We start from the raw sequence: 27,262 nt of genomic DNA, 5'->3' as shown, positions 1-27,262 counted from the left end.
TCCTGAGCGTGTGTCTAACCCTGAGTACGCATGTGGTATTCGCCATTCCCTCGGTGTATGTGGCAGCTTCTAAAGCCCTTATTAACCCCACGTATCTCCTCTCCCAGCCTCTTTCTTCCCAAGCTTCTCGGTCCGTTTATTGCCTAAGTTAACCGTTAATCCTTGCCCCAGGCTCCCATGGCCAGTACTTTTGCCTTTACATGTTTTCAACAAATGTCACCTGGCAAGCTGCTCCAGGCCTGCGAGTTCTCTTAAGTTTGGTGAAATAAAGGCAGGCTATTGCACTGGTGCTTCAAGGAGGCACCAGGCAGGTTGGAACACAATTTGTTCTCAGTTCTGTGAGAATAAAGTCTGTCTTGCTCACTCTCATTAACAGCTGTGCTAGGACACAGGCCGCCTTCTCCACTGACACCACCAGTCTCAGAGTAGGGTTGTAGATGAGCAGTTCCCAATATCACAGCACTCTCTTCCAACAGTGCTTCATTAAGCTGACCCATGGTTGTTGTAAGTTTTTCATTAGATTTTTTTCAGAGTTCATTCTGAGGGTTTTTGCCAGGTTGATATTGCCAAAGAGAGCTGCTCATGACTGTATCCACTTTTGTCAAGGACCAAAGAATAAGATATTTTTTTAAAATATCGGTGAAATTTTATAGTACAACTTGATATCATGAAATGTCTTTAATCAAAAGAATTCTTAAATCTAGAATTACAGTTGATCATAAAAGACCCAAATATTTGATTTATATTTGCTCAGCTCTGGAAGTCTTCAGTAATCACTGTAATCAGCTATTAGAAGTAGACCTTTATTATTAGGACAGTTATTTAAATACCAGAAATGAATTAAACTTTCTGAGAATTGAAGTATATTTATGTTATTTTTATAAAATCAAGGAAATATTAATATTTTAATAATCTACAATTGTATAATCTCTCACTCACACTGTAAGACTTTCCCTGGTTTGCTCATTTTAAGGTGTAGTGGGAATGTGCTAATAATATTATAACTTTTTGAATATTAGAGATTTCTGTAGGTCCAGGAATGCAATTTGATATTTTTAAGGGCCATGTTTCTTATTATGGTGAAGTAGAATTCTTTGTATAAATCTTACAAATTTACTTTCTTCTCATTTTTTGAGGTATTTTTGCCCTATTTTGGTAGCACCTGAAAGAAACAGTCTGTTTGGAAATAAAGCAAAAGCTTATCTAGAACTATAGCTATTTTTAATTATCTGAAGTCTAGTAAAATGATTTAAAAATATATATATTAAAGTTAGGACTAAATTTGTATGATTTAGGGCAGGATCTATGAAATTTCATTTTGTTTTCTTTATGATACTTCACATGTAGTAGCTATATCTAAACTGATAAAATGAAAATCCACGAATAGCAGCAGCTTAAAATATAGAAGTTCGTGGGATAAAAGTGTGCTGGGTAAACAAAACTGCTTTCTTCTTTCTCAGTTATTTTCCTGATAATAAATATTTGATGCATTTCTTTTATATTGTAATGAAAATAAAACTCAAAAAATAAATCTCTGCCCGTTTTTTTTTGTTGGTGGTGGTGGTTTTTTATAAGATTTTATTCATCAATTTGACAGAGAGGGAACACACAAGCAGGAGGGAGCTGCAGAGAGAGAGGGAGAAGCAGCCTGATTGGGGCAGGTGTAGGCTCCAGTCTACTAGGACCCTGGGAACATGACCTGAACCAAAGACAGATGCTTTACCAACGAGCCACCCAGGCACCTTCTCCCCATTTTTTTTAACCTAATGATACTCACCTTTTTATTTTTATAAACTAGCCAAAATATAAGGAACAAAAAAAGTTGTTAGAGTTCCCACCACGTGTAGCTCCAATGTTAAAAAGAAATGCAGCTAGCACATTTATAATTGTCTGAGTAAATATACTTTTAAATTTAGCATAGCAAAACATAAATATGTGAAAAAGCTGTCAGACATAACACATTTTATGCTAATAAAGTGGTTTCCAAACTATTGAATTCCTTGTTCTCTGAATCCCCCTACTTAGTAAAACAAAACCCATTATTTTCCTGTGACTTGATTATTTCTAGACATTTGTTTTTCTAAATATGTTCATGGAGAGGCACCTGGGTGACTCAGTAGGTTGAGTGTTGAAGTCTTGGTTTTGGCTCCACTTATGCTCTGGGTGGTAGGGGGTTGAGCTCCATATTATTTCCCTGCACAGTGGGGAGCCTGCTTTTCCTTCTCCCTGCCCTTCCCTTGCTCACCCCTGCCCCTCCCAGTCAATCAAATCTGTTTTTAAAATAAATAAATATGTTCATGGAGACAAAGAGATAAGTTGTTTTTGTTTTTGTTTTAAGATTTTATTTATTTATTTATTTGACAGGCAGAGATCACAAGTAGGCAGAGAGGCAGGCAGAGAGAGAGGAGGAAGCAGGCTCCCTGCTGAGCAGAGAGCCGGATGTGGGGCTGGATCCCAGGACCCTGGGATCATGACCTGAGCTGAAGGCAGAGGCTTAACCCACTGAGCCACCCAGGCACCCCAAGAGATAAGTTTTTATTGCTGGTCAGGGATTAGTCATTTAAATACTTTGTTATAAATGCTAATCTGAAGAAATTATATCAAATGATTGGAATTATTTTGTGATGTTATCTAAGAGATAAATGCTTGTGTAGAAAAGCTAAGATTTGGGGCACCTGGGTGGCTCAGTCGGTTGAGTGTCTGCCTTCGGCTCAGGTCATGATCTCAGGGTCCTGAAATTGAGCCCTGCATCGAATCAAGCTCTGCGCAGCGGGGAGCCTGTTTCCCCCTCTCTCTCCCCCTGCCTCTCTGCCTACTTGTGATCTCTGTGTGTCAAATAAATAAAATCTTGAAGGAAGAAAGGAAAGAAAGAAAGAAAAGCAAGCTAAGATTCCAGTAGTGCTAGAATTATCTAAAATAAGTGAAAGAAAACCCTATGGACTGTTACTAAAGATTTGATGTATTTTCTTTTAATCTCTTTTTGTTTCCACCTTGCGGTTCATTTGTTGAAGAAATCAGGTTATTATGACTCAAGTTTGCACAGTAGGGATTTTGCTAATTGCATCCTGCATCCCTATGTGTAATTTAATGTGCTTTTTGGTCTTCTGTATTTCCTGTAAATTAATAGTTAGATCTCGAGGCTTGGTCACACTGAGGTTCAGTTTCTCTCTCTCTCTCTCTCTCTCTCTTTCTCCTTTTTAGAGGGGCAGGGCTGGCAGTGCACATTAGGGCAACTTGTTCCTATTTTTGTGATGTTAGCAGTCATTGATAATTATCCTGAGGTCCATTAATTCATTCCAAGCCTCAAAGTGGTGGTGATAATTGTTTTGCCATTTATTCATTTATTAACTGTGACTTTAAAATTTTTATATTTATGCATACATTTTCTGTGTGTTACATGTTTAGACAAGGATTAATGTGCCAAAGTTTTGCTTCCAGTGAATATTTACATTCCAATCATTGCTTAGAAGGATTCTTTTGTCCTTTTAGAGCTACTTGCTAAAAATTAAAGTAAACATAGATACTCTGGTTTTACTGTACTCTTGAAGGGACTGAATGTCTAAGCTAATTAAAAAATGTATCGTTTCTTGTCTTAACTCTTTATTGAAGAATGTGTCAGCATTGGAACTGTTATCGACTGAGAAACTTAATAAGAATTTTTTTTTCTATGTTCTTTGAGTTTATAGCCCTTAAAACCTATTTTAGTCTTTGTGGTAATCAACTAGGTAAAGCTCTACATTAAGCTCCCAGTATTTATGTTCACTGGCATAATTTTCTCTGAACCTCATGAAACTGTTAATATCCTGTTCTAAGTATAATACTTTTTTAAACAAGTGAGCATCATAAAATAAATGAAGTTTTAAGATACATTTAAAATAAGCTCTTCAGTGTGAGTCAGTTTTCCCTGGAATTTCCTGCCCTTGCTATAGCTGTGGGACCAGTAGGTAAGTGTTCTGTCTGCCATTAGCTCCTTAAAAAGTTGGTGAGGAGATCTAGAGGTCAGGACTCTGAATACAACCAGCTTTCTAGGTTTAATATCCAATTCACTTTATATTATTTTCCATGAATGTTTGGGCTTGAGTTACCTTCCCTTTTTTACAAATAAGAACCCAAACTACAACTTGGATAGCCACATTCCTGGTTCTGATCCAGAGACAGTTTCTGATAATGCATTTAGGGTTCAATGATTGTGGTATAGTATTCTACTCTACCATACCACCACCTTTCCTAGCATGAGTAAGGTGGGACAGACACCATTTCATGGGTGATGCAGTTAAGGCTTAGAGAGATTTAGTGATTGCCACTCTAGTATTAAATGGCACTGGAATTGGAATTCAAGTCTTTCTGATTCCAAGCCCATGTTATTCTCACTACCATAGCAAAAGGAGGGCAAAAGGAAAAGAAGGCAGAGATTATTTAAGGAGTTTATTTTATAAGAGATATAAGAGGTTTATTTTATAAGAGTTTATATATTTTATAAGAGATTATTTAAGGAGTCACTGTGATTTTAAAAATCATAGAATTGGGGAGTTCTAGGTGGCTCAGTTGATTAAGCTTCTGCCTTCGGCTCAGGTCATGATCCCAGCATTGGGCTCCTCACTTGGTGGGGAGTCTGCTTCTCCCTCCACCTGCTACTTCCCCTGCTTGTGTTCTCTGTCTCTCTTTCCCTCTAACAAATAAATAAATAAATAAATTTTTTTTTTTAAAAAGCCATTGAATTATAAACTAGGAAAGACATTATGGAACTTCTAGTCCCATTCCTTTTTTTGTACATAGAAAGGGATCCCAGAGTATATGGTTTATTAAACTTTATATGAATTATCCCAGCTATTTAGAGACAAAACAGGAACTGGAACATGGGTTTTTTACTTCATGGCTTTCTCTTATATAATGTTATTTATGTCAGTGTGCATTAACTGAAGGTATATATATATATAATTACCATATTTTCAGTTATTTACTCATTTTGTTTTCTGTGTATTCCAGCAAAAGAAAAGTTATCTCTAATTACAAAAAAAAAGTGACTTACCTAATGTCATGACATACTAAGAAATTAACAAAACTAGAACTAGAACCCAAATCCTCTGTTTCTTAATACTTTGCATCTTTTATAATACCAAGCTTTTTTTCCCATATTGTTGCTGTTAGTATTACAAATTACAAATTATTCCTACTAGGAAGCTTAGTCAAACTGAGAAAATTTTCAAGAAAGAATGATGCACCTTGTTATAAGGAGGAAATCCAGCCTTATAGCAAAATTTCATGTTTCCATAAATTTGGCTCTACTCCATTTGAAATTTGAATTTATCACTTAACTAGAGTTTCAGTCTGGAGGACAGTTCCAGCAGAGTTATGGATTTGAATTGGTCTGTAGGTAGTAACTGCTTTCATTCACAAGAAAATAGTGTTTTTTAAAAAAAAACTTTATTAAACTTCAGTTTAAAACTTTAAAAAACTTCAGTTTTTACTGAAGTATACTATATATCCAAAAACATGCACGTAATTAACCTACAGTTTGGTGAATTTTCACAATCTAACACACACTGTAACCAGCACCCAGGTTGAGATCATTATCAGCTACCCAGATACTCCCCTTACATTCTCTCTCTTTTTTTTTTCCCCCCTAAGGTTTTACTTATTTACTTGACAGAGAAGGAGGAACACAAGCAGAGGGGAACAGGAGAGGGAGAAGCAGGCTTCCCATCAAGCAGGGAGCCCGATGTGGGCCTCGATCCCAGGACCCTGGGATCATGACCTGAGCTGAAGGCAGGTGCTTAACAACTGAGCCACCCAGGTGCCCCTTACTTCTCTTCTAGTTACTATCCTCATCCTGCTGCCCCTGAAGAGTAACCACTATAAAGTTGAGGTCAGGTATTTCATTAGTTAGGGTTTTCCTGGGTTTTTTTGTCTTTGCTGAGCTATGAAGAGGTTGAGAAAAGAACAATTTCTGGGGCACCTGGGTGGCTCAGTTGTTTGAGTGTCTGACTCTTGATTTCGGCTTGGGTAATGGTTTCAGGGTCATGGCATCAAGCTCCATGTCAGGCTCTGCGCTCAGCATGGAGTCTACTTGTCCCACTCCCTCTGCTTCTTCCCACACTCAACACACGCTCTCTTGCTCTCTCTCAAATAAATAAATAAATAAAACTTTAAAAAAAAATTCTGTCCTTATCAACACAACAATAGTTGCTAAAGAAAAAAAGCAGAATTTTTTCATTATCAAGGCATATTTACCAATTTGATATTCAATCAGAGTTATACTGGGTGATTCAGATCTTTTGTGCAGCTTTGGAAACATCCCTGAGTCTGTATAACAGCTTTTGTCTTCTGATACAAAACACAAAGTAAGATCCATGTAGAGCATTATGTGCCCTCCACACCCTCATGGTTATTACCCATTATGGAGGAGGCACAAAGGAATGACTGTAATGCTTGGTCTAATGCAGAGTTATGGTTGAGGAATCACTGCTATATTCTGCTTTCTTTCTCTGTATTCTCAGGATACAGAAAATAGATTTTTAATATCAATAATTAGAATTCCATGGGTGGTTTTTTTATTCTCCCAACTTCTATGTGAAATATAACTGTTGTTCCCCATACAGTTTAAAAAAAAAAAAAAAAGGTTTAAATTCTTCCATCTTTATTTAAAATATTTTACCTCTAACACTGTCTTCATTTCCTCTGTTTCTTATCAGGACCCCTGAACAGTGCCCCAGTGTTGTTTCATTGTTGTCAGAGAGTTACAATCCTCACGTGCGTTATGGAGCTGCTATGGCCCTGGGCATCTGCTGTGCTGGCACAGGAAACAAGGTAAAGCCCAAAGCCAGTTGGGTCAGTTCTTTCCTTGCACCAGACTGTTTTCCCTTGCAGAAAAGTTTGTATAGCCACCATAAAAATGTAAGTGTGGTGTGATCTATAAGAGTTAACTTGTCTCACTAAGCTTCCCAGAACTACCTTCCTCACATGCTGGGTTCCTCTAAGCCGGTTAAGAACAAACCACCACATTGCGTGGGTGACTGTAATGGAAACAATGCTGTTGAATTTCTTCTTGAAACCATTGATTTCCTTTAAAAAAAGAAGATAGAATACTTTTTTTCTTTGAAGAATTACTCTGGTCACTTTACATGGTAATTTACATGTTTAATTGGCATGATTAATATTGTGGAAATCAACCTTCTTGAATGAGACCGTCCAAATCAGCTAACCTTCCTTTTTTGTTTTTGTTTTAAGAAAATCATTTAACTGCTATTTCCCTGATTATTCTCGCAAACGTAATAGCTAACCTGATACTTGTTAAATCCTCAAAAGTGACAGAATCAAGAGCGGGTTAGGCAAGCAAATGACTGGGAAATACAATTCATCATGGGATTGATAAAGAAATGCACTCTTGCTTAAACAAGTATTTTTCATTCACAGCAATGACATAATCATCTCATTTTTGCCTTTCATAGCACAAACCCATATACCTTAACCACTCCCCAGAACATGATCTTTTCTTTTAATGGAGTATGTGCATGCATGGGTGTGTGTGTGTGTGTGTGTGTGTGTGTGTGTGTGTGTGTGTGTGTGAGAAAGAGAGAGAGAGAGAGAGAATACAAGCATAATGAGAACGAGAACATAAAGAACACAAGTATAGCTAGATTATGCTCCCAGTGTCTTTACATCAGAGGAGTCATTGTTTTTAATTCTCTCTTGTCCACAATAAAATAAAATAAAATATAGTTACTTACTGATTGAGTCCAGGAATTAAATTTTAATTTGCTCAACTTTTTCTCTAATAAAGAGTATTAGTATTGGATACAAATAACTTTTTCTAGTCACATAAAACCTTACTAAAGCTAGGAATTAAAATGGCATTTTCACTATATGTGATAAAAATTGCATAAAAATTTGTAGAGAAACATCCCCTTCTGGTATTCTCATTCATCTCCTTACCCTGCTTTGTTTTTTCTTCATAGGACTTATCACCACCTGACATTTTTATTACACGTATCTATTTATTGTCTGTCTCTGCCCTGAAATGTGAGGTCCCTAAGAACAGAATATTCACTGCTACAACCTAAAGTCAGACCTGACACATAGTAGGCATTCAGTAAATATTTTTCAAATCAGTGTTGGGAGGGAAGATCCTTTAAGGATATGAGGGTGAATGAGTTGAACATAGTTTCTGTCCTCACAGAGATTTGTTTTTAAAGTGTTTTTTTGAGGCGGGATTTCTTACCTGAGAATGTATCTTCAGTTTTATTAGAAATATCATTGGGTTTATAAAATACAGTTTATAGAAATTGGCCTTCATTTTTTTCTGGAACACATCTGCTCTGTAAACAAAGGAAAATTATGTTGGATGTTTTATAAAGTATTTCCCATTCAGATCTTCAGTAGACATTTATGTTAAGCCTCTTAAGTTAAATGTATATTAGATTTTTTTTTCTTTCCAGATTATTGTGAACTTAATATGATGTCTAGGAGCAAATGTTCTTTGAGACACAGAACCTGACAAGTTAATTCAATGAAAAATTTGTATTACTCATATTAAACAGGTCTGCTTTATTTCTAGATAGTTTGTGTGATCTATATAACAATTACCTATCTGACCTATATAACCGATCTAACAATACCTGACCTATCTGACCTATCTAACAATACCTATTTGACCAAGGTTTGGTGTCTTATTTTTATTTATTAAAAACTCAAAAGTTTTTTTATGTTCTAAAATGTATCTTTGAGGTTGTATCACATACCTCAAAGACCAAGTTAGTGTCTTTTAACTTATAAGTTGGAAATTTGCTTATATTTTTATCATGACTACCTCATAAAAAGTATTGACAGTACTATGAGTGTGTTTAAAAAACTCTGCACAATGTCATGACATCTTTCACTGAAATGGGGAGAAAGAATACTCTTATCTGTTACACGTATTATCTGTTATCAGCTCTGATTTTTAAAATAAATGAATCCACATGTAAAGAAATCTGAAGTTGTTTGCCTAAAAAAAAAAGAATTCAACTTGTTCTTTCCTTCCTTGGCCTTGAAACAAAGGATATTTAAGAAATGGCATACTGTATTAAGAAATAAATTTGATAATTTTGTTAACCCATTGCTTTTTTCCTCTGGATTTATATCTACCAAAGACCTTATAAGGAATCCTATAAAGTGGCACTTAACAAAATTTCTGCACGTTGTTAACAGAACTTACATAGGGCAAAAGAGTTCTTGGTCAAATATAGTGAACAAATGCTAGGATAAACAAAGTTTGAGTAATTTCTTTAATGAGGCTCTGGATCTTTTGGTATGGTGTGCATTCAGAGAGTATTTGATAAGCTGTATATATTTTGAACCTGCAAGGGACAGTGATATATAGTACTCCAGAACTACCAAACTTAAATTTCACCAAGGAATCCCTTTTTCATAGAACCAATTATTCTGAAGAATATAATATTGGGGAATCCTTTTAAACATCGATTTAATTTTTTAAGTTAGGTCTTACAAAATCATCAAAGACATTACCTTAACCTAATATTTGATGGAAGTTGGATACTTAATTCAGATTTTGGGGTCAGACAGGCCTGAGTGCTCTACTTACATGACTTTGGGCAAATTTCTTAACCTCGGTTCCCTTTGTTTATAAAGATTGTATTATGTTGTTGTTTATTTGTTTTTGTTTTACAATTAATGGAATTATATGGGATAACATATATAATGCTGTTGTACCTGGAAAATAGTACATGTTTATCAAACATTAATCTCATTTTCTGTTACCTTCTTTTTGACTTCTTTTACCTCAAGACAGGAGCACCAGTTCTACAAGCTTCCTTCTCACTTATGGTCAACTGTATTGAAACTTAAAGCATACTCAGTTGCAAGTAGTCTTTAATGAACTCACTACAATGTTAGATGAAAGTACCGATTTAGAATAATAGTAACTAATTTGAAAATCCAGCTACACCAGCTTAATTTAAAGTTTTTTTTAATGTTTTCAGGAAGCAATTAATTTGTTAGAGCCAATGACAAATGACCCTGTGAACTATGTGAGGCAAGGAGCTCTGATAGCTTCGGCTCTCATCATGATCCAGCAGACTGAAATCACTTGTCCAAAGGTGAGCAAACAAATTCTCCAGAAGAGATCTGGTTCAGGCTTTTCTTTAGTAACTTATCCTCGTTTAAGGACAATTTTACCTCAAATGTAGTGGACACCAAACATAAAAGAAGTAAAAAAAGGTGGGTAAAAGAGACAACTTTAACTATATAACACTCTTTAAATGCATTTTTTTGCGGATTTATAGTCACTTTGTTAATTTAACTATTTAGCCATACTTGAAAAATTAGAACTTACAGGTTGATGAAATCATAAAAATGAACTTTAATTTTTACTTCCTACTGTCCTCTTAAAATGCGTTTAGTAGGATAACTTGTTCCTCTGATAGAGGATGCAAATTTAGGTAGTCCATGACTTTTTGATTCATCTTTTTGAGGTAATAAAAAGTCTTGTATTCATTTTATATGGTATATACAATCTCAGTTTAGAAATGAGTATATCCAGATTCTCTGTTAGAATGTCACTGCCCCCCTGGGAGACATTCACATGGCTCCAAGACGGCTCTCTCCTTTCTGACCCATATCTGCTCACAGAACCAGTCCTGCATATTTTGCCCTTGTAACTAGGAGTATATGGTTCTCAGTGTAACTTTGCTTGCCCTGTCCCTCTCTCCTCCTCTCTGTCATCTTCTCCCTCCTCTTCTCCATCTCCCTCACACTCTCTGCTAGTACCTCAGTGGATAGCTAATTTCTCTTAACTTTTCATGTCATATGTCCATGCACAGTGACCACTGATCTTATTAAGCTCTCCACATGGTCCCTCTGAAGCCCATCTTTAGGTTTGGAGTGAGGCACAAAGACCCACAGCTCAGCTTTCCCCACAGAAATCCCCCTCACACATTCTGTAGTCCACTTCTCATAGGTACCTTGTGGATGGCTCCCAGCACAGATTTTGAGATACCTGTTTTAAAATATCCTCATGACACTCTCGCAGACATCATGTTAGAACATGATATCTAATGTATCTTAGCACCTCAGCCAAAACTTCTCATTTTGTTGAGAAAATGCACTGATCTTATTCACATGTACTAAAAATGATCACTTTTCATATATGAAATAGGTGTGTATACCTTATATAATAGGTTCAGAACTTTTTATTCATAATTTGAAATTAGAGCATTTAATAGTTTTTTTATTAATTTTGCTTCCATTTGAAAAATAGTCAAGAAATTGACAACTGGAAAAACCATTGGCATACTGTCTTCTGCCTCATCAAGCACATGTAGAACATCCTTATTTTCAGCAAAGTAGATTGATGGGGGAGGGAGGATGGAGAAGAGCAAAACTTCCAGAACTCATTGATCATTCATTCTCATTTTATAGAACTTTGTTTAATAAATTCCCGTTTTTTTTTTTTAAGGATTTTATTTATTTATTTGAGAGAGAGAGCATGAGAGAGGGGAAAGTTAGAGGGAGAAGCAGACTCCCCACTGAGCAGGGAGCCTGATATGGGACTCGATCCTGGAACTCCAGGATCATGACCTAAGCCGAAGGCAGTCGCTTAACCGACTGAGCCATCCAGATGCCCTAGATTCCCATTTCTAAGCAGTTGCTATCATTTTTATTTCATTTTCCGAGTGCTGCTCTCTCTCTCTCTGTGTCAAAATCATTTGTTAAGACTTCTAAAAACTGGGTTATTGCAAAAATAGAATCCCACCTTCTCATTTTGTTTTAATATTACTTCATATATTGTATGTTCTAGAGAAAACATCTTTTCAGAGAGTCCACATTTCTTTTTAGCTTTTGTTTTTAAATATATCAGTTATAATATGAATAGCTTTTGCATCTTTTATTTCTGCTTTTGATCTGAGCTTTATCTGCTGGCAGTTACCCAATTGAGTAATGTTGTTAAAGAAGGAAGTTTAGGCCATAGAGTGCACCTCCCCAACAGTAATATATAGTATTTACTCACTTTGACCTCTCATGTTGCTTTCATGTTATTTTACTGTAAACAAGACAAATGTTTTACTGTCTTTTCATCTTTTGCTGTAGGATTTTGTTGATTTTTCAACCATAAACTCCGCCCCAACTCTGGCAGGGTCCTTTGGAATGGGGGTGGTGTAGGGTAGACTATGTAGTTTGAAAAAGCATTCAACTATTTACTCTAATAAATAAAACTTTTTCACATTTAGAAAAGTGGAAAAAATACAGAATTTAAATAATTATTATTTTTTAATCATTCCATAAAATGCCTTTGAACCGTCTTCGTTGATGTGAATACGTGGGGAGCACTTCCATCTTCAGGCTTTATCAGAATCTTGAGTATTAATTATGAATGCTGACATGCAGTTATAGCTGCTCTAGCTGTTGCCATTAATGTAAACTCTGGGAAAAAAGTTAAATGTGTATGCTACTGACTATGAAAGCAAAGCTACATATGCCAGTGTAGAACTCCAGTATTTTTTCAGGAAACACTGTTCCTTAGCGGGAAATTGTTTACTCAGCTCATGAATTCTTAAAGTTTGAGTTCTGTTTCATTTTTTTCTGCTATCAGGCATGCTATAAGGACTTCTGTGGGCTCTCGTTTATATCATCTCCCTTTTATCTGATTATTGCTAACAAGACAACTTGATATTATTTTGGAATGATATTGGGACTTTTGCTCAAAAGAAAAAGCTGTTAACAAACTGGAAGAAGGGTGCCTGAGTGGCTCAGCCCATTAAGCATCTGACTCCTGGTTTTGGCTCAGGTCCTGACCTCACAGTCATGGGATTGAGCCCCCCACATTGGGCTCTGTGCTCAGTACAGTGTTGGCTTCAAATTCTCTCTCCCTCTCCCTCCTCCTCTGTCCCTCCATATACATGTGCGCTCTCTCTCTCTCAAAAAAATACATAAGTAAAATCTTAAAAAAAAAAAAAAAAAAAGCTTAAAGAGAAGTAAGTTCTCAAGACTAGAGAGTCCTAGTGTATGGTTGTTGCAAACTGCTCAAGATCAAGTGGAAGTAAAATGGAGATGAAGTACTAATTTCATCAAGGCTATAACCACCCCTCAGAGAAATCCATAAGGGACATTCTCTGATAGTTTGTGAAATTCACAGTGGAAAGTTCCAAAGGAAGTATTTATGTAAGCATCATATACATCACATCCTTTTGCAGAATGCTGTCTTAATGCTTAGTTCTATATACACTGTGATCTCGGTTTAAGTTAATTCCAGTACATCTTTTCTTTCATCTTCTGCCAGTTTTTTTGATCATTCACTCTCAACAGAATAGACCCAGGAACATTGTATACACCCCTGGGTGATTACAAACCCAATTTAGAAAGCCCTTAGACCAGAGATTCAAAACATTTTAACTAGAGTAATGTACTTTTTATAGGTCCTTTGAACTGTTTCTACTCAAGAACCCAACTCTACTCTTTATGAAGGATCTGTCTTTTGTTTTCCTTGTTAAGTGAAATCCACCTTTAGCATTTTTGAACATATACGTAATTATCATTTATAGAATCAGATAAAATATTGCAGTGTAAAAATAAAAACTCTGATGCTCCTCCTTGCGTAATATCATCTGGCCTAGGGTTACCTGCTGTAGGTAAGTAACCACAACTGGCAGGTGCTCTTTTGGCAGTAGGATCCAAGTTTGGCCAAGCTTGATAAGCTTTTGCAGTTCTAAAATCACAATTTGAGTCGATTAGGCTTTTGTGAGCCATCATAAACACCTATAATATTTCTGTGGAGAAATCTTTGAACTTTTATAAGATGAAATTATAAGAATAAAATTTTATAAATGGTAATCTATATTACCGTTCCTACCTTAAGGTAGGAACTTGGACTCTAACAGTGTCAATGATAATAGAAAGAGCTACAAGCAACTACCGTAAACAAAATAATACTCATAAAACTGAGAAAGGAGCTAAAAACATCATTTTTTATATTGATCATGGGGAAATCATGATAATATTGACAATATCTTAAAAGGATAAAGATAATTTTTGTTTTAGGCATGTTGAGTTTGAGATGATAGCAAGTCAGCTGGAAATAAGATGAGAGTAAAGGAAAAAATCAGAATTGAAGATAGAGATTTGGGAACTAACTACAAAGAAACTACACAAGTCCATAGCCCTATATCTGCAGTTCTAAAATCCAAAAAGCTCTGAAAACTGAAAAGAGGATTGTTTATTTTTCAGCACTCATTTGGCTGTAAAACTTGAATTATTATGAACTCATTTATAGACTTTATCCCAGTTAGTGTTAATGTTCAGTCATTTAGCTCCTTCTGAAATACTAATTTATTTGATTATAGGGTATTGCTCCCATGCTCCCTTGAGTATTACATAATGTATGGTATATAGACCATGTTATCTTTACAAATTCTGAATTCCAAAATTCATCTGACCTCAGGGATTTCATGGAAGAAGTTATATACCTATAGTTGAAGTCATAAGAGCAGATGTAATGACAGAAAAAGAGAAAAGGAAGACAACTTCAAAACTCATCCTTGATGTGCTGCTTTATTTCTCTATGTAGGAAAATAGATGAAAATTGAAACATACCCAGCTGATAAGTACCAACAGAAATGACCCCAAAGAACTTTATTTCCTTCTCCCCTTTTTTTTTCCCTGAAAGTGTTTTTCCCCCCAGCAGTATTAAGGTATAGAGTTTAAAAATATGATGAATGTTAAAAATGCATGAATTTGGAGAAGGTGGATTTTTAGATAATCATGTGCAGCAGAATGACTGCATGGATCACAGGATTGCCTAGAATTTGTCTTTTCTGTGAGACGCTCGTAATATAAAATGGGAAATAAACATTTTTCTCCCACAAATTATACTTTCTCTGGAGGCACCATACTGTTCATAACAGTGAAATTGAACCAGAAATCATAATCCTCATCATGATTGCAGTTAGTTATTTGATCGCAAACAGGCCAGTCATGTCACCTATCTTGCTTCAGTTTCCCATCCGTATGTACAGGGAGTATATGATCTCAAACTTGCCTTCAAATTTAAGATACTATCCTAACCTACTAAAATAATTCTTTATGAAGAATCATAACATGAGAATTACTACTCCATAAGTAATAAAATGTGAGGAAAACAATTTTTAAATGATAAGTAAGAAATAGCTCTTTGAAGTAGTCTACTTAATTGGAGAGTCCTATGACATATTTGTATTGATATTTTTAATCTGTCTTTCAGTTTCACTGAACGTGTGATTTCCTATTGTTTTAAGTACAGTTTTATATTTAAATTCTTCCTCATGATGTACATACAGTGCTTTGTCCAGTGTTACTTTTTATAAGTTCATGACATTATTTCATAAACCTTTAAGCACATAAAATTTCCATCCTGTATAAGGAAATGTAAGTGTTCATCTAAAATAAGTTCAGAATCAAAGGAATTTGACCTTTTGAACCAGAATAAAAGCATCAAACCTTGGGATTTTTAAAACTAGAAGGGAATTTTATGATAATCTAGTCATGCTGGTTTTATAGTTAGATAAAGTAAGACCTATAGAAGAAAATGGCTCACTAATAGTTATATGCTAGGTAGTGGCAGAGAGAGTTCATTGTTTTTCTCATCACATTTTGTTAGCAGTATTAGGCTGCAGAGATAATAGTCAAGGGTGACTGGTAGGGTTCTTCCACAGTATGGTAGGATAATCCTGCTTACTGAATTATAAAACACTGTTTACACATTACATTACATATAGACTGCATCATATAATCCTTAACAGCAGCTGTGTAAGATAGATCCTATAATCCCTATAGGGATGAAGAGACTGAAATGATGAAAAGCTAAGTAACTTTCCTAAATGACTTACTGAAGGAGAGATCTTTATAAGCCAAGGCTGTCTGATTCTCTCTTACCCTGCATTGCACAGCATGGCTTCCAAGACCAAGACAGGTGAAGAGGGGAAGAGATTCTGAAAGAATATGTCATGCAAGTAAGGTCATTATATTAGGAAACTCAAAGTCATTATTTTCTGCTTTGGGCAAATTTGGGGACCTCCATGATCACGTGCTTCTTGAATAGACAGATTTCTTCCTGGGTGCCTACCCCTTGAAAGGCACTGGTGGGAAAACAGAAGTGTAAGACAAGGAGGAAGCATAAAATAGTTCCCTTATTGTCACTCACACAGTTTTAAAGCAATCACAAATATATTGATAACATGTATTTTATAAATTTAGAATTTATAGAATTTAATTTACAATTAGAAAATTGTAAAGTAATATATATTAGTTTTAAGAATACAGAAAAAAATAAAGAAACAAAAATTCCAGTAATTCCACCCTGAGTTAGCACGTGTTCTCAAAAAATTAATATGTGTATGTAATGAAAATCTTGATGTGAATATACACTAAATCCAAAATATGCCTCACACATCTTCACTAAAGGGTAGTTTACTTGAAGACAGAATTGAAGGATTATGCCTGCTAGGAAATCTATAAGGGTGATGGTAAGCAAAGTAGCTGTTATTCACAGTACAATTAAAGCCTCAGTGTTCTCTTGAACTGTTTAAGCCTGCTAACAGTGGTGCGATTCAAAGTCACATTCAGCATTTCCATGAGTCTGAATCACCCACTGGGGAATGAGGATTGAAAACAGAACTGGTGTTCCAGTTCTTATGACAAGTCATAATACCCATGATTTCAACTATGGAACTTTTCTGCCTTGATACCTGGTTTGTTATCTCTCTCTTTTTGAATGTTGTGAATTTCAGAGCTCAATTTTCATTATAATTTGAACAGTCTATTCCCTGGTCTGAAATGGCTCCACAAATGAATATGATATGACTACAATTCTTTTGCATGTTCCTTCAGGTGAATCAGTTCAGACAGCTGTATTCCAAAGTTATCAATGATAAACATGATGATGTCATGGCCAAGTTTGGCGCTATTTTGGCACAAGGCATACTGGATGCAGGTAAATATTAAATCTTCCAGATGTATTTATCTATTTAAACTAAATCTGATGAAGTACCTATCTGCTCTAACTATATGACATAGTAGAAATTGGGAAAATTATTTGGGGAATTGTTTGGGAAGTTTTCTGTGGGAAAATTATTCCTAGAGAAAACATAGAACCTATAGTTCATAGAAATTGACACTGAATTGGCTGGGTTTTATCAGTCCCTAGTTTACATTCAAGTTCATTTTCTATGGGTTTCGACAAATGCATAATTATATATCCACCATTACATCATAGGCAATAGTTTCAGTGCCCTAAAAATCCTCTGTGTGCCACCTTTTTTCCTCTCTCTCCTTCCATACAATCCCCTGGCAACCGCTGATCTTTTTATTGTCTCTGTAACTTTAGTTTTTCCATTTCCAGAGTATTATACAGCTGGAATCATACAGGAGATGTAGCCATTTTAGGTTGGCTACTTTGGGTAATTGGTTTTTAAATAGGATTTAGGAGTAACATTTTACTATTCCATAATCCATTTATTTCTTTTAGCTGCCAGTTTTTGAGCTTTGTACTTTTACATACAACGCTTTAGTTGTTCATTCTTGTTCATTCAGTACTACTACAGTTTTTTGCTGGTTTCTGCTATATTATCTGTTAAGAATTAGGGGAGGACCGCAGCAACATCTTCCTAGGAACATCGCCAAAGGCAAGGGAAGCAAGGGCAAAAATGAACGATTGGGATTTCATCAAGATCAAAAGCTTTTGCACAGCAAAGGAAACAGTTAACAAAATCAAAAGACAACTGACAGAATGGGAGAAGATATTTGCAAATGACATATCAGATAAAGGATTAGTGTCCAAAATCTATAAAGAACTTAGCAAACTCAACACCCAAAGAACAAATAATCCAATCAAGAAATGGGCAGAGGACATGAACAGACATTTCTGCAAAGAAGACATCCAGATGGCCAACAGACACATGAAAAAGTGCTCCATATCACTCGGCATCAGGGAAATACAAATCAAAACCACAATGAGATATCACCTCACACCAGTCAGAATGGCTAAAATCAACAAGTCAGAAAATGAGAGATGCTGGCGAGGATGCAGAGAAAGGGGAACCCTCCTCCACTATTGATGGGAATGCAAGCTGGTGCAGCCACTCTGGAAAACAGCATGGAGGTTCCTCAAAATGCTGAAAATAGAACTTCCCTATGACCCAGCAATTGCACTATTGGGTATTTACCCTAAAGATACAAACATAGTGATCCAAAGGGGCACATGCACCCGAATGTTTATAGCAGCAATGTCCACAATAGCCAAACTATGGAAAGAACCTAGATGTCCATCAACAGATGAATGGATCAAGAAGATGTGGTATATATACACAACGGAATACTATGCAGCCATCAAAAGAAATGAAATCTTGCCATTTGCGACAACATGGATGGAACTAGAGCGTATCATGCTTAGCGAAATAAGTCAAGCAGAGAAAGACAACTATCATATGATCTCCCTGATATGAGGAAGTGGTGATGCAACATGGGGGCTTAAGTGGGTAGAAGAAGAATAAATGAAAGAAGATGGGATTGGGAGGGAGACAAACCATAAGTGACTCTTAATCTCACAAAACAAACTGAGGGTTGCTGGGGGGCGGAGGGTTGGGAGAAGGGGGTGGGATTATGAACATTGGGGAGGGTATGTGCTTTGGTGAGTGCTGTGAAGTGTGTAAACCTGGTGATTCACAGACCTGTACCCCTGGGGATAAAAATATATGTTTATAAAAAATTAAAAAATTTAAAAAAAAAAACACCAAGAGAAGAAAAAATTTAAAAAATAAAAATTAAAAAAAGAAAAAGAAAAAAAGAATTAGGGGAGGATACTTCTCTGTTTCGGCCTTATTTTAATCTTTATTAGAAGTTCTCTCTCTCCCTCCCTTCCTTCTCCTGTCAGCCCCTTTCCCTTCACTGCCTTTTATGAGTATCTCTTTGAATTGTCAGTGGACCAATCAAGTTTTGATGCTTCTTTCCGTTTATCTTTTTATTTACTATGTTTTTCGCCTTACTTATTTTAGTGTTATTCAGTACTTAAAAGTTCTGTACTGCTGTGTTCACTATTACAAGCCGAATTTTTCTCTCACCCTTTTCACTTTATCAGTATCCTGTCCTACAAACTGCTGCAGCTGCAAAAAAAAATAAATAAATAAAACAAAAAACATGTAGTCCTGCAGTCTGGCTCTCAGAAGTTAGTGTTAATGGAGGATCTCTAGGGCAGCTTCAAAGGAATGAGTGAAGTTGAAGTTTATGGGAATTCACTCAATGATTTGGTCTCTTCAGGGAGAAGAGCCAAAAATTAAGGTTTATGACCAAAGTTTGTAAAACTGTGTAAACACTACCAATGGGATAAACTCTTTCTTGTTTTGTATTAAATCTCAGACTCGTGAACAAAAGACTAGTTTAGTTTCTAAGTCTGAAGAAAATGGGTTTCACTGAAATAAAGGGAATTCAGCTTCAGAACTAAAAATATTATCATGTATTCTGAGCAGCCTTCCCCTCTCCTTTGCCCTACCCAGCCTTCACCCTGGGTTAGATGCCATGCTTAGCTATATGTCCTCACTGGTGTCCAGGTTTCAGTCTCATAATGCTTGTATGCCCTAGTTTAATTATCTAGTTATTTGTCTTCTCCACTAGAGTAGAGGCTCCTTGGGATCTCTTTTCAGTATTTTGTTCAAAATTCTCAATATATAATAAGCATTTGGTGAATGTGGTGGTTAGCATAGGGAAGAGCACAAGCAGACAATAAATGCATATAACTCATCCCTGTTGGAAAAACAGAATTAAAGGGTACCTGATTTTTCTCCAAATAAAATCTAGATTATTTGATTATTATAAAAAACTGAACTGCTTTTCTAGCTTAGTAAAATTAGTTCTCACTTCCTGACTCTAATGTACAGCATCTGGGAGAGACTGAGGTTAAAAGAAGTGAAATGTGACCAATAGAGATCCAGAATTGGAATTCAAATTAGGATGGTGACTAGGCACAAATAGGCTCCATTTTTATAGGGTTGGGTTTTTTTAAGATTTTATGTATTTGAGAGGGAGAGAGATCACAAGTATGGAGAAGAGCAGAGGGAGAAGCAGACTTCCCGCGGAGCAGGGAATCCGGTACAGGACTCGATCCCAGGACCCTGGGATCATGACCTGAGCCAAAGGCAGATGCTTAACGGACTAAACCACTGAGATACCCTTTATCAGGTATCTTATATAAACTAAAAGATTGGTGTCTCAGAGTTCTGGGGTCCAACACTAATACTGTTATATAGACCAGAGGCTGCAATACAGTAGCCTGTGGGCCAAATTGGATTTAAACATGTCTGCCTGCCTAACCAAGGTGCAAAATTTTGGACAAAATCCAGATTAGAGTCTACTTTTAAAAGTAGAATTACCTAGCAACTCTGGACGTATACCTTTAGTAACATGTCCTATTTAATTACGACATGAACTTTCTAGTTGCTTCAGTTCCCCACTGCTTCCAGGCCAGGTTTCTCATTTGTTTGCCTGACCGATTCCTAAAGGCATTCAAGTTTGTAACCCCTAATAGCCTCCTAGAATCTCAGACTTTCTAAAGTGGTCCAGTAAAGAACCAGCGAACTGATGCTTGGATCTTAGTTCTTATTCACTGGTGTTCAGACTGTGTTTCTCTGCACTCCATCAAGGGATGGTCTAGGGGATGTGGCATGAAGTTCGTAAACAGGACAGGCTGAGCCATTCAACCTCTCAACAGCCCAAACTTCTGATTAAATAGAATTAGGTTTGATTTCATTGTTTCATATATTGTGCTTCCGCAAAATAATTTTCAGTTGACTCAAAGGTTGGATGGAGATTAAAGGTTTTCTTTTGTTGGTGGTAGAGCTCTAGTTCCAGTGCTCTAGTCCAAACCCTCATTTTGCCAATGGGAAAAGAGACTTTAGAGGGAAAATGATTTATCCAAGGTCACAAGGCTAGTTAATGGTGGAGCTGACTACATTCAGACATAACTAAGAAAGAAAGAGTAAAACTAAGCAAACAATATCTGCCTCTGGCCTCTTTGCTGTCGTTTGTAAATATGATGTATACTAATGTTTTACTTCTTCTTAGGACATTAAAAACCTTAATGTATAATAAAGATTAATATTTAATTTAATATTCAGTTTTGATATCCTTCAGGCTTTGTTTTTGGAAAATTCCTACTTATATAGAAAAAAGGTCTAGATTACCCCGATTACAATATAACATTAACAAATTCCAGCTACTCTGTATCAGCTTTTATGAACTGTATTCCTAAAATAATCACTAAATGCTTCCCTAGTGCAATACTTAGATATCTTTATTACCCTACTAGATTTTTGTTCATTGTTTCTCTCTTTTTCTACAGGTGGTCATAATGTCACAATCTCCTTGCAGTCCAGGACTGGGCACACCCATATGCCTTCTGTAGTTGGTGTCCTTGTCTTTACCCAGTTCTGGTTCTGGTTTCCTCTTTCACACTTCCTGTCATTGGCTTATACCCCTACCTGTGTCATTGGCCTTAACAAGGACTTAAAGGTATGTTTGTAACACCTCGGTTTTATAATGTATCATCTTCACTGTATCCTAACCACCCACTCATTAGAATTTTCATGAAATTTTAAAGATGAGTTGGCATCTCACCAGTATTGTATTTCCCCTTTAAATTGAGTCATCACCTTGTTGAGTGGAGTGTGTCAGTGGAAGTTTTGAAAATCAAATCTCCCTACTAGCATTAACCTTGGATGAATCAGTTGAGAGGGAATGGTAAGAGAGGGGAAAATATAAAAATATGAGAAAGCTTTATAGATCACTCTTCAGTTTTATTCAGTTTTATTACTGAAGTTCTTTGGGAGCTATTGAAGGATTTCTTGCAGAATGACATGATGAGATTTCCATTCTAGAAACAACATTCTGGTATCAGTGGAAGTCCATTACAATGAATGCTATTGCAGTAATTTCGGCAGGAAAGAAAGGTGACCTGAACTAAATCTTAGTAAGGAGTGAAGGTTTGAGACAGGGCCATGTTTCAGAGTTGTGTGATGCTGGAATATTTGATGGAAGAAAGGATTACAGCTAAAAGGAAGAGCAAAATGGGAGGATGTCTCTCTGGTAGTGGCAGAAAACAAGGCCATCGTTGAGGATCTGAGGAATCTGACAGAAACTGGTCACATGACTCAAGGACTAAAGGTGACCCATCTCCTGTCATCACACCATCCTTTTTTTTTTTTTTTTTTAAGATTTTATTTATTTGACAGAGAGAGGGGTGGGAGGAAGCAGGCTTCCTGCGGAGCAGAGAGCCCGACACGGGGCTTGATCCCAGGACCCTGGGATCATGACCTGAGCCGAAGGCAGAGGCTTTAAACCACTGAGCCGCCCAGGCACCCCGCCTTCAAATACTCTTAAATCTGGGCATCACTTGTGTTAAAATGGTCTGTTAAATTTCAGAGTGGAAAAATTGGAGGCCAGAAAATGGCTGATAAAGATTATTTCATCCAGTTGCCTTTTTTTTTTTTTCCAGTTTAACTATACAGCCATTTATCCTTTACGTGTTTGAGCATAAAATTACTCACATTTATAAATATTGAGCAGTTTTATCTTTCAAGATAAGAATCTTTAGGGGCACCTGTGTGGCTCAGTCTGTTAAATGTCTGCCTTTGGCTCAGGTCGTGATTCCAAAGTCCTGGGATCAAGCCCTACGTCAGGCTCCCTGCTCAGCAGAGAGCCTGCTTCTCCCTCTCCCTCTGCATGCTATTCTGTCTACTTGTGTTCTCTCTGTCTCTATCAAATAAATAAATAAAATCAAAAAAGAAGAAGACTCTTTAGGTTTCACAATCCCTAACCTTTAACACTATGGTTAAACCTCTTACATGATCTATAGGGACTTTTTCCTCTAACACACAATTTCCTGTTCTCTGTTTCCATTCTCTACAAGGAAAGTGGGATGAAAAAGACAAGATTCCTTATCCTAGTGAATGTGATGCCAATTACCATTCTCTATCGGTGTAAATTGGGGAAATAGAGAAAAATTCAGACTAGTGAATGTAACACCTACTCAATAAGTAATGTGAAGCTAACTTTTTCATTAGGCTCATATTAGACTCTTATTAGGAGGGATTATGTGATACAGAAACGTACAGACTTGTATAGGTTGTTGGAGTGGTATAAGGAAGGTACATGGAAGTTAGGTATGCAGGTTAGGTAATCAAATAACACTTTACAAAGGAGGTAACAGTTGATCTGATGCTCACACCATGAGTGGGACTTAACCCACTAAATCAGGGGGTACGGCCAGTAAAGATGAGATGAAGAGGTGCCTCTGAACAGGCACAGAGCTTCAGGAAAGTATAGGGAACTACAGGCAGTTCCATAAAGCACTTTAGAACAAATTCATTGTGAGAAAACAGATCCCTGTAGGTACTATAAGAGAACATTTAGCCTGGATTGAAACGTCTGACTAAAAGCGTAGAATTCTTAAATATTGATTTGGGTTATTTTTTTTTTTCTAAGATTTTTTATTTATTATTTGACAGAGAGAGATGACAAGCAGGCAGAGAGGCAGGCAGAGAGAGGGGAGGAAGCAGGCTCCCTGCTGAGCAGAGAGCCCGATGCGGGGCTCGATCCCAGGACCCTGGGATCATGACCTGAGCCGAAGGCAGTGGCTTAACTCACTGAGCCACCCAGGCGCCCCTGATTTGGGTTATTTTAACGTAAGGGAGAAAATTCTTTTATTTCTTCAGATGCCGAAAGTTCAGTATAAATCAAACTGTAAACCATCCACATTTGCATATCCTGCCCCTCTGGAAGTACCAAAAGAAAAAGAAAAGGAAAAGGTAAGTTCTTTGTTCCCTTGGGGAGCATTTATACTTATATATAGAAGCTACTTAGTATTTTCTTTGGGCTTGTTTTAAATATTTTTACGTTTTAAATTAGATATTTTCAAAATAATACTTCTTATGGTAAAATCTAACATTACACAAGAATGTAAAGTAAAAGCTCTTTTTCTCTCCCAGTCATCCAGGCCCCATGTTGCAGGAATCATAATTTGAATCCCTCCAAATGTTTTCTCCACACATTTCAATACTTTTTACACCACAGATAGAATTATTTTTGACATACTGTTCTGCAGCTTATAGTTTTTACTTTAACAATTTTTAAGGGGCATCCGGCTGATTCAGTCGATAGAATGTGCAACTCTTGATCTCAGGACAATGAGTGCAAGCCCCACATTGGGGGTGTAGTCTACTTAAAATAAAACAAAGAACAATAATAACCTTTAGAAATTTCAATATATATGGATCTCATTGTTTGCTACGGACAATCCCTTTAGGTATACATATCATTACTTGTCTTCTCGGTTCTTCATTTGATGCACATTTTCAGGTGATTTCTAATTAATCACTATTACAAATGAGATTAAGAGTCTTCATACACATATATTTGTGAACTTGTACAAGTGTATCTGTAGGTTAGGGTATGAGATGTGATTGATGAAAAGTAATGTACATTATTTATTTTCATAGGTATTAACTAAATTTCCTTTCAAAGTGAAAGGAATATAACCAACTTATATTCCTCTGTCAGCGGTATCTGAGAACACTCACTGATGTGTGTTAAATCGAACTATAGTGCATTCGAGAGCTGCACTTGCCCCTGACTTTTTCTCAGTAAAATTATCCTTTCTGATACCTTACATTTAAGAAAATCCTTTTTTTCCTCTCAAGGTAGTGTTCCATATTAGCCAGTTGTTGATTATTTGCTATAAACATTGTGTGTAAATGGGGATATTTATATAATTGACCAAATTTGAGGATGGTGGGTGATGATTGTCCTCTGACAACAACATCTCGTCTCATTTCATCAGCTCTGTTTCAAATGCCCAGCTTTTGGATCAGAAACAAAATCAGCTTTATACCAGTAGTACCAGCCTTTCAAAGTCTTTTTCACCCTGATTTCAGGGACACCCATCAGGAAGGGTAATTCTAGGCTAACCACTTACCCACTGTGTATTACAGTTGTAGGACATCTGATATGGTAAGAATATCTTTATGACCACGTTTGGAGGAATTTTTTTTGTTTTTTAGTGCTTTCCCTATAAAGTAAAAAAAAGGTGCAGCACCCAGATATCTCAGAATTGCATGATAGCAAATCCACATCTAAGGTAGGCTACAATTAAAAAAAAAAAAATAGTAAGTTATATAGGACACAAGCCTCCAGAAATTAGAAGAGTCACCTGAGGACCATAATAGTAAATGTGAATAAATGTGCTGCTTGCTTTTCCCATGTATTCCCTAATGATTTGATTTTTTATGATGCTGCCAGGAAACCAAGTAGTATTGTCAAATCGAGTTCTCTTTGGGCTTGTATGTTTGTGTGTAGGTAAGGGATTATGATTTACCCTGTTTGCTTCCTCCAGGTTTCCACTGCTGTGTTATCTATTACTGCCAAGGCTAAAAAGAAGGAAAAAGAGAAGGAGAAAAAAGAAGAGGAGAAAATGGAAGTGGTAGGTATAATTTGGTGGTCATGTGGGTTGATATATCTATCTCTGTCATGGTCCAGACTCTTCCTTAAGTGAACGTTACCATACCTTGTTTTTGGCTTCCCTTAAATAAGTATCCTGTTCCAAGCAGAGACTCCAGTCGTTTTAATTGGAAGATACTTGAGTTCTTGGAGAAAACTATTACTAAAGTGTGTTTTGAAGGGCAGTGTAGAATTTTCAGACAATGAGATGATAGTGGGAGAAATAAAGGCCCTTTAAGCAAGGAGAATATCATTTGTTTAAATGGACCCTCTTTTTCTGGTCTACCCTGGTAGAAAAACCTCATCCTCTAAAACCAAGTTACACAGATTCTCACCCTTCACAGTTACCCTCTCCATCCTCTGAGTCTAGTATGACTTTGGTTGTACTTTCATTATATCTAATCCTAGCTACCCCTTGTGCCTACGAGTTGCTCAGTAAACTTTATCAAACATTATTCGGTGATGTGGAAGAGAAGTGAACCTTTGTTGGGCTATTTTTTAATATTTTCCAGGATGAAGCAGAAAAAAAGGAAGAAAAAGAGAAGAAAAAAGAACCTGAGCCAAACTTCCAGTTATTGGATAACCCTGCCCGAGTTATGCCTGCCCAGCTTAAGGTCCTGACCATGCCAGAGACTTGTAGATACCAGCCTTTCAAACCAGTAAGTTATTGATGGCCCTAAGCTATATATACCAGTGGGATAGTAATTCATGGGACAGTGGTATATTGACAGAGAAGGATACATCTCCAAAGCATTGGAGAAAGCTCTCAATACAAATCTCTTAGCAAAAGAGAGAACATTCCCTCCCATTTCATGTAGATTTGGGGACAGATTTTCTTTTTCCTTTGGGTAACCCTACAAACATTCTTCCTCTACCAGAAGGGCACACTATAGACCTTTCTAACACAGCATCGTTATTAGGAGCATAGACTCTGGGATCAGACATCCTGAGTTTGACTCCTGATTCTACCATTTACAGCCTTTGTAACCTTGAGTCTAGTACTAAACCTTTCTCTGCCTCAGTTTCCTCTACTGAAAATAAGAATTATACCTAACTCAGGAATGTGACAAAGAGTGAAAAATGTAAGTTAATACACAGGCATTAGAGCACTGAATTTTACAATTTGAAAAGGATCTTCCTGCCATTTAATTTTTCTTTTTTTTTTTTTTTTTTTTTTCCATTTAATTTTTCTTAGGAAGAATGTATCAGGTTAGAAACAAATGCAAATCAGTAATTTGAGCATGATAATGTCTTTTTTCTCTGTTCTTGAAACTGGAAAAACTAGAAAGCCAGTAGTAGATACATTTAATACATCCAGATCTTAGACCTGCCTAAAATGTTATAGATGAGATTTCTAAAAAAAAAATAAACCCATTCTCATCTACTTGAAAGTGGTCCCTGATGGTGGTGAGTAGAAGGCATCTCTTACCTACACTTGTGAGCCAGGGTCTTACCTGACTAGATTATCATCTAAAGGAGACGGACAGGGATGGAAGATGGCTATATTTAGTGGTGAAGAGCTAGAATTGGGTGGAACTAAGTTTATATTCCAGCTCTGCCATTTCTTAGCTGTTTAACTAAGACAAGTCATTTAATGTTTCATGTTTCAGTTTACTCATCTGTTAAATGAGGAATATTGTACTGCCCAACATTCCTATCTGGTTTAAAAGACAAGTGTATAAAGTAATCATAAGTTGTGCACACACTGTATAAAAGTGTAAAGTTGAAATATGCATGAAATATGTCAAGGCTCTGG

General features: G+C 36.5%; 1 protein-coding gene across 1 annotated transcript in view; it reads left to right on the top strand.

Moving 5' to 3' along the window:
* Positions 1-26,192, top strand: part of PSMD1 (proteasome 26S subunit, non-ATPase 1) — an 89,243-nt gene extending 63,051 nt beyond the window's left edge. Inside the window, exons 18-24 of the mRNA XM_082690749.1 lie at positions 6,693-6,807; positions 9,978-10,094; positions 16,855-16,957; positions 21,356-21,525; positions 23,727-23,819; positions 25,403-25,489; positions 26,019-26,192. Coding sequence (XP_082546875.1) covers positions 6,693-6,807; positions 9,978-10,094; positions 16,855-16,957; positions 21,356-21,525; positions 23,727-23,819; positions 25,403-25,489; positions 26,019-26,177 — 844 coding nt within the window. The 3' untranslated portion in view covers positions 26,178-26,192. The remainder of the gene's footprint in view (positions 1-6,692; positions 6,808-9,977; positions 10,095-16,854; positions 16,958-21,355; positions 21,526-23,726; positions 23,820-25,402; positions 25,490-26,018) is intronic.
* The last annotated feature ends 1,070 nt before the right edge of the window (positions 26,193-27,262 follow it).

Source organism: Mustela nivalis (genome assembly GCF_964662115.1).
Source record: "Mustela nivalis genome assembly, chromosome: 11".
NCBI lineage: Eukaryota > Metazoa > Chordata > Mammalia > Carnivora > Mustelidae > Mustela > Mustela nivalis.
Note: the sequence above shows the minus strand (reverse complement) of the source record. Positions and strands in the feature narration are given on the sequence as shown.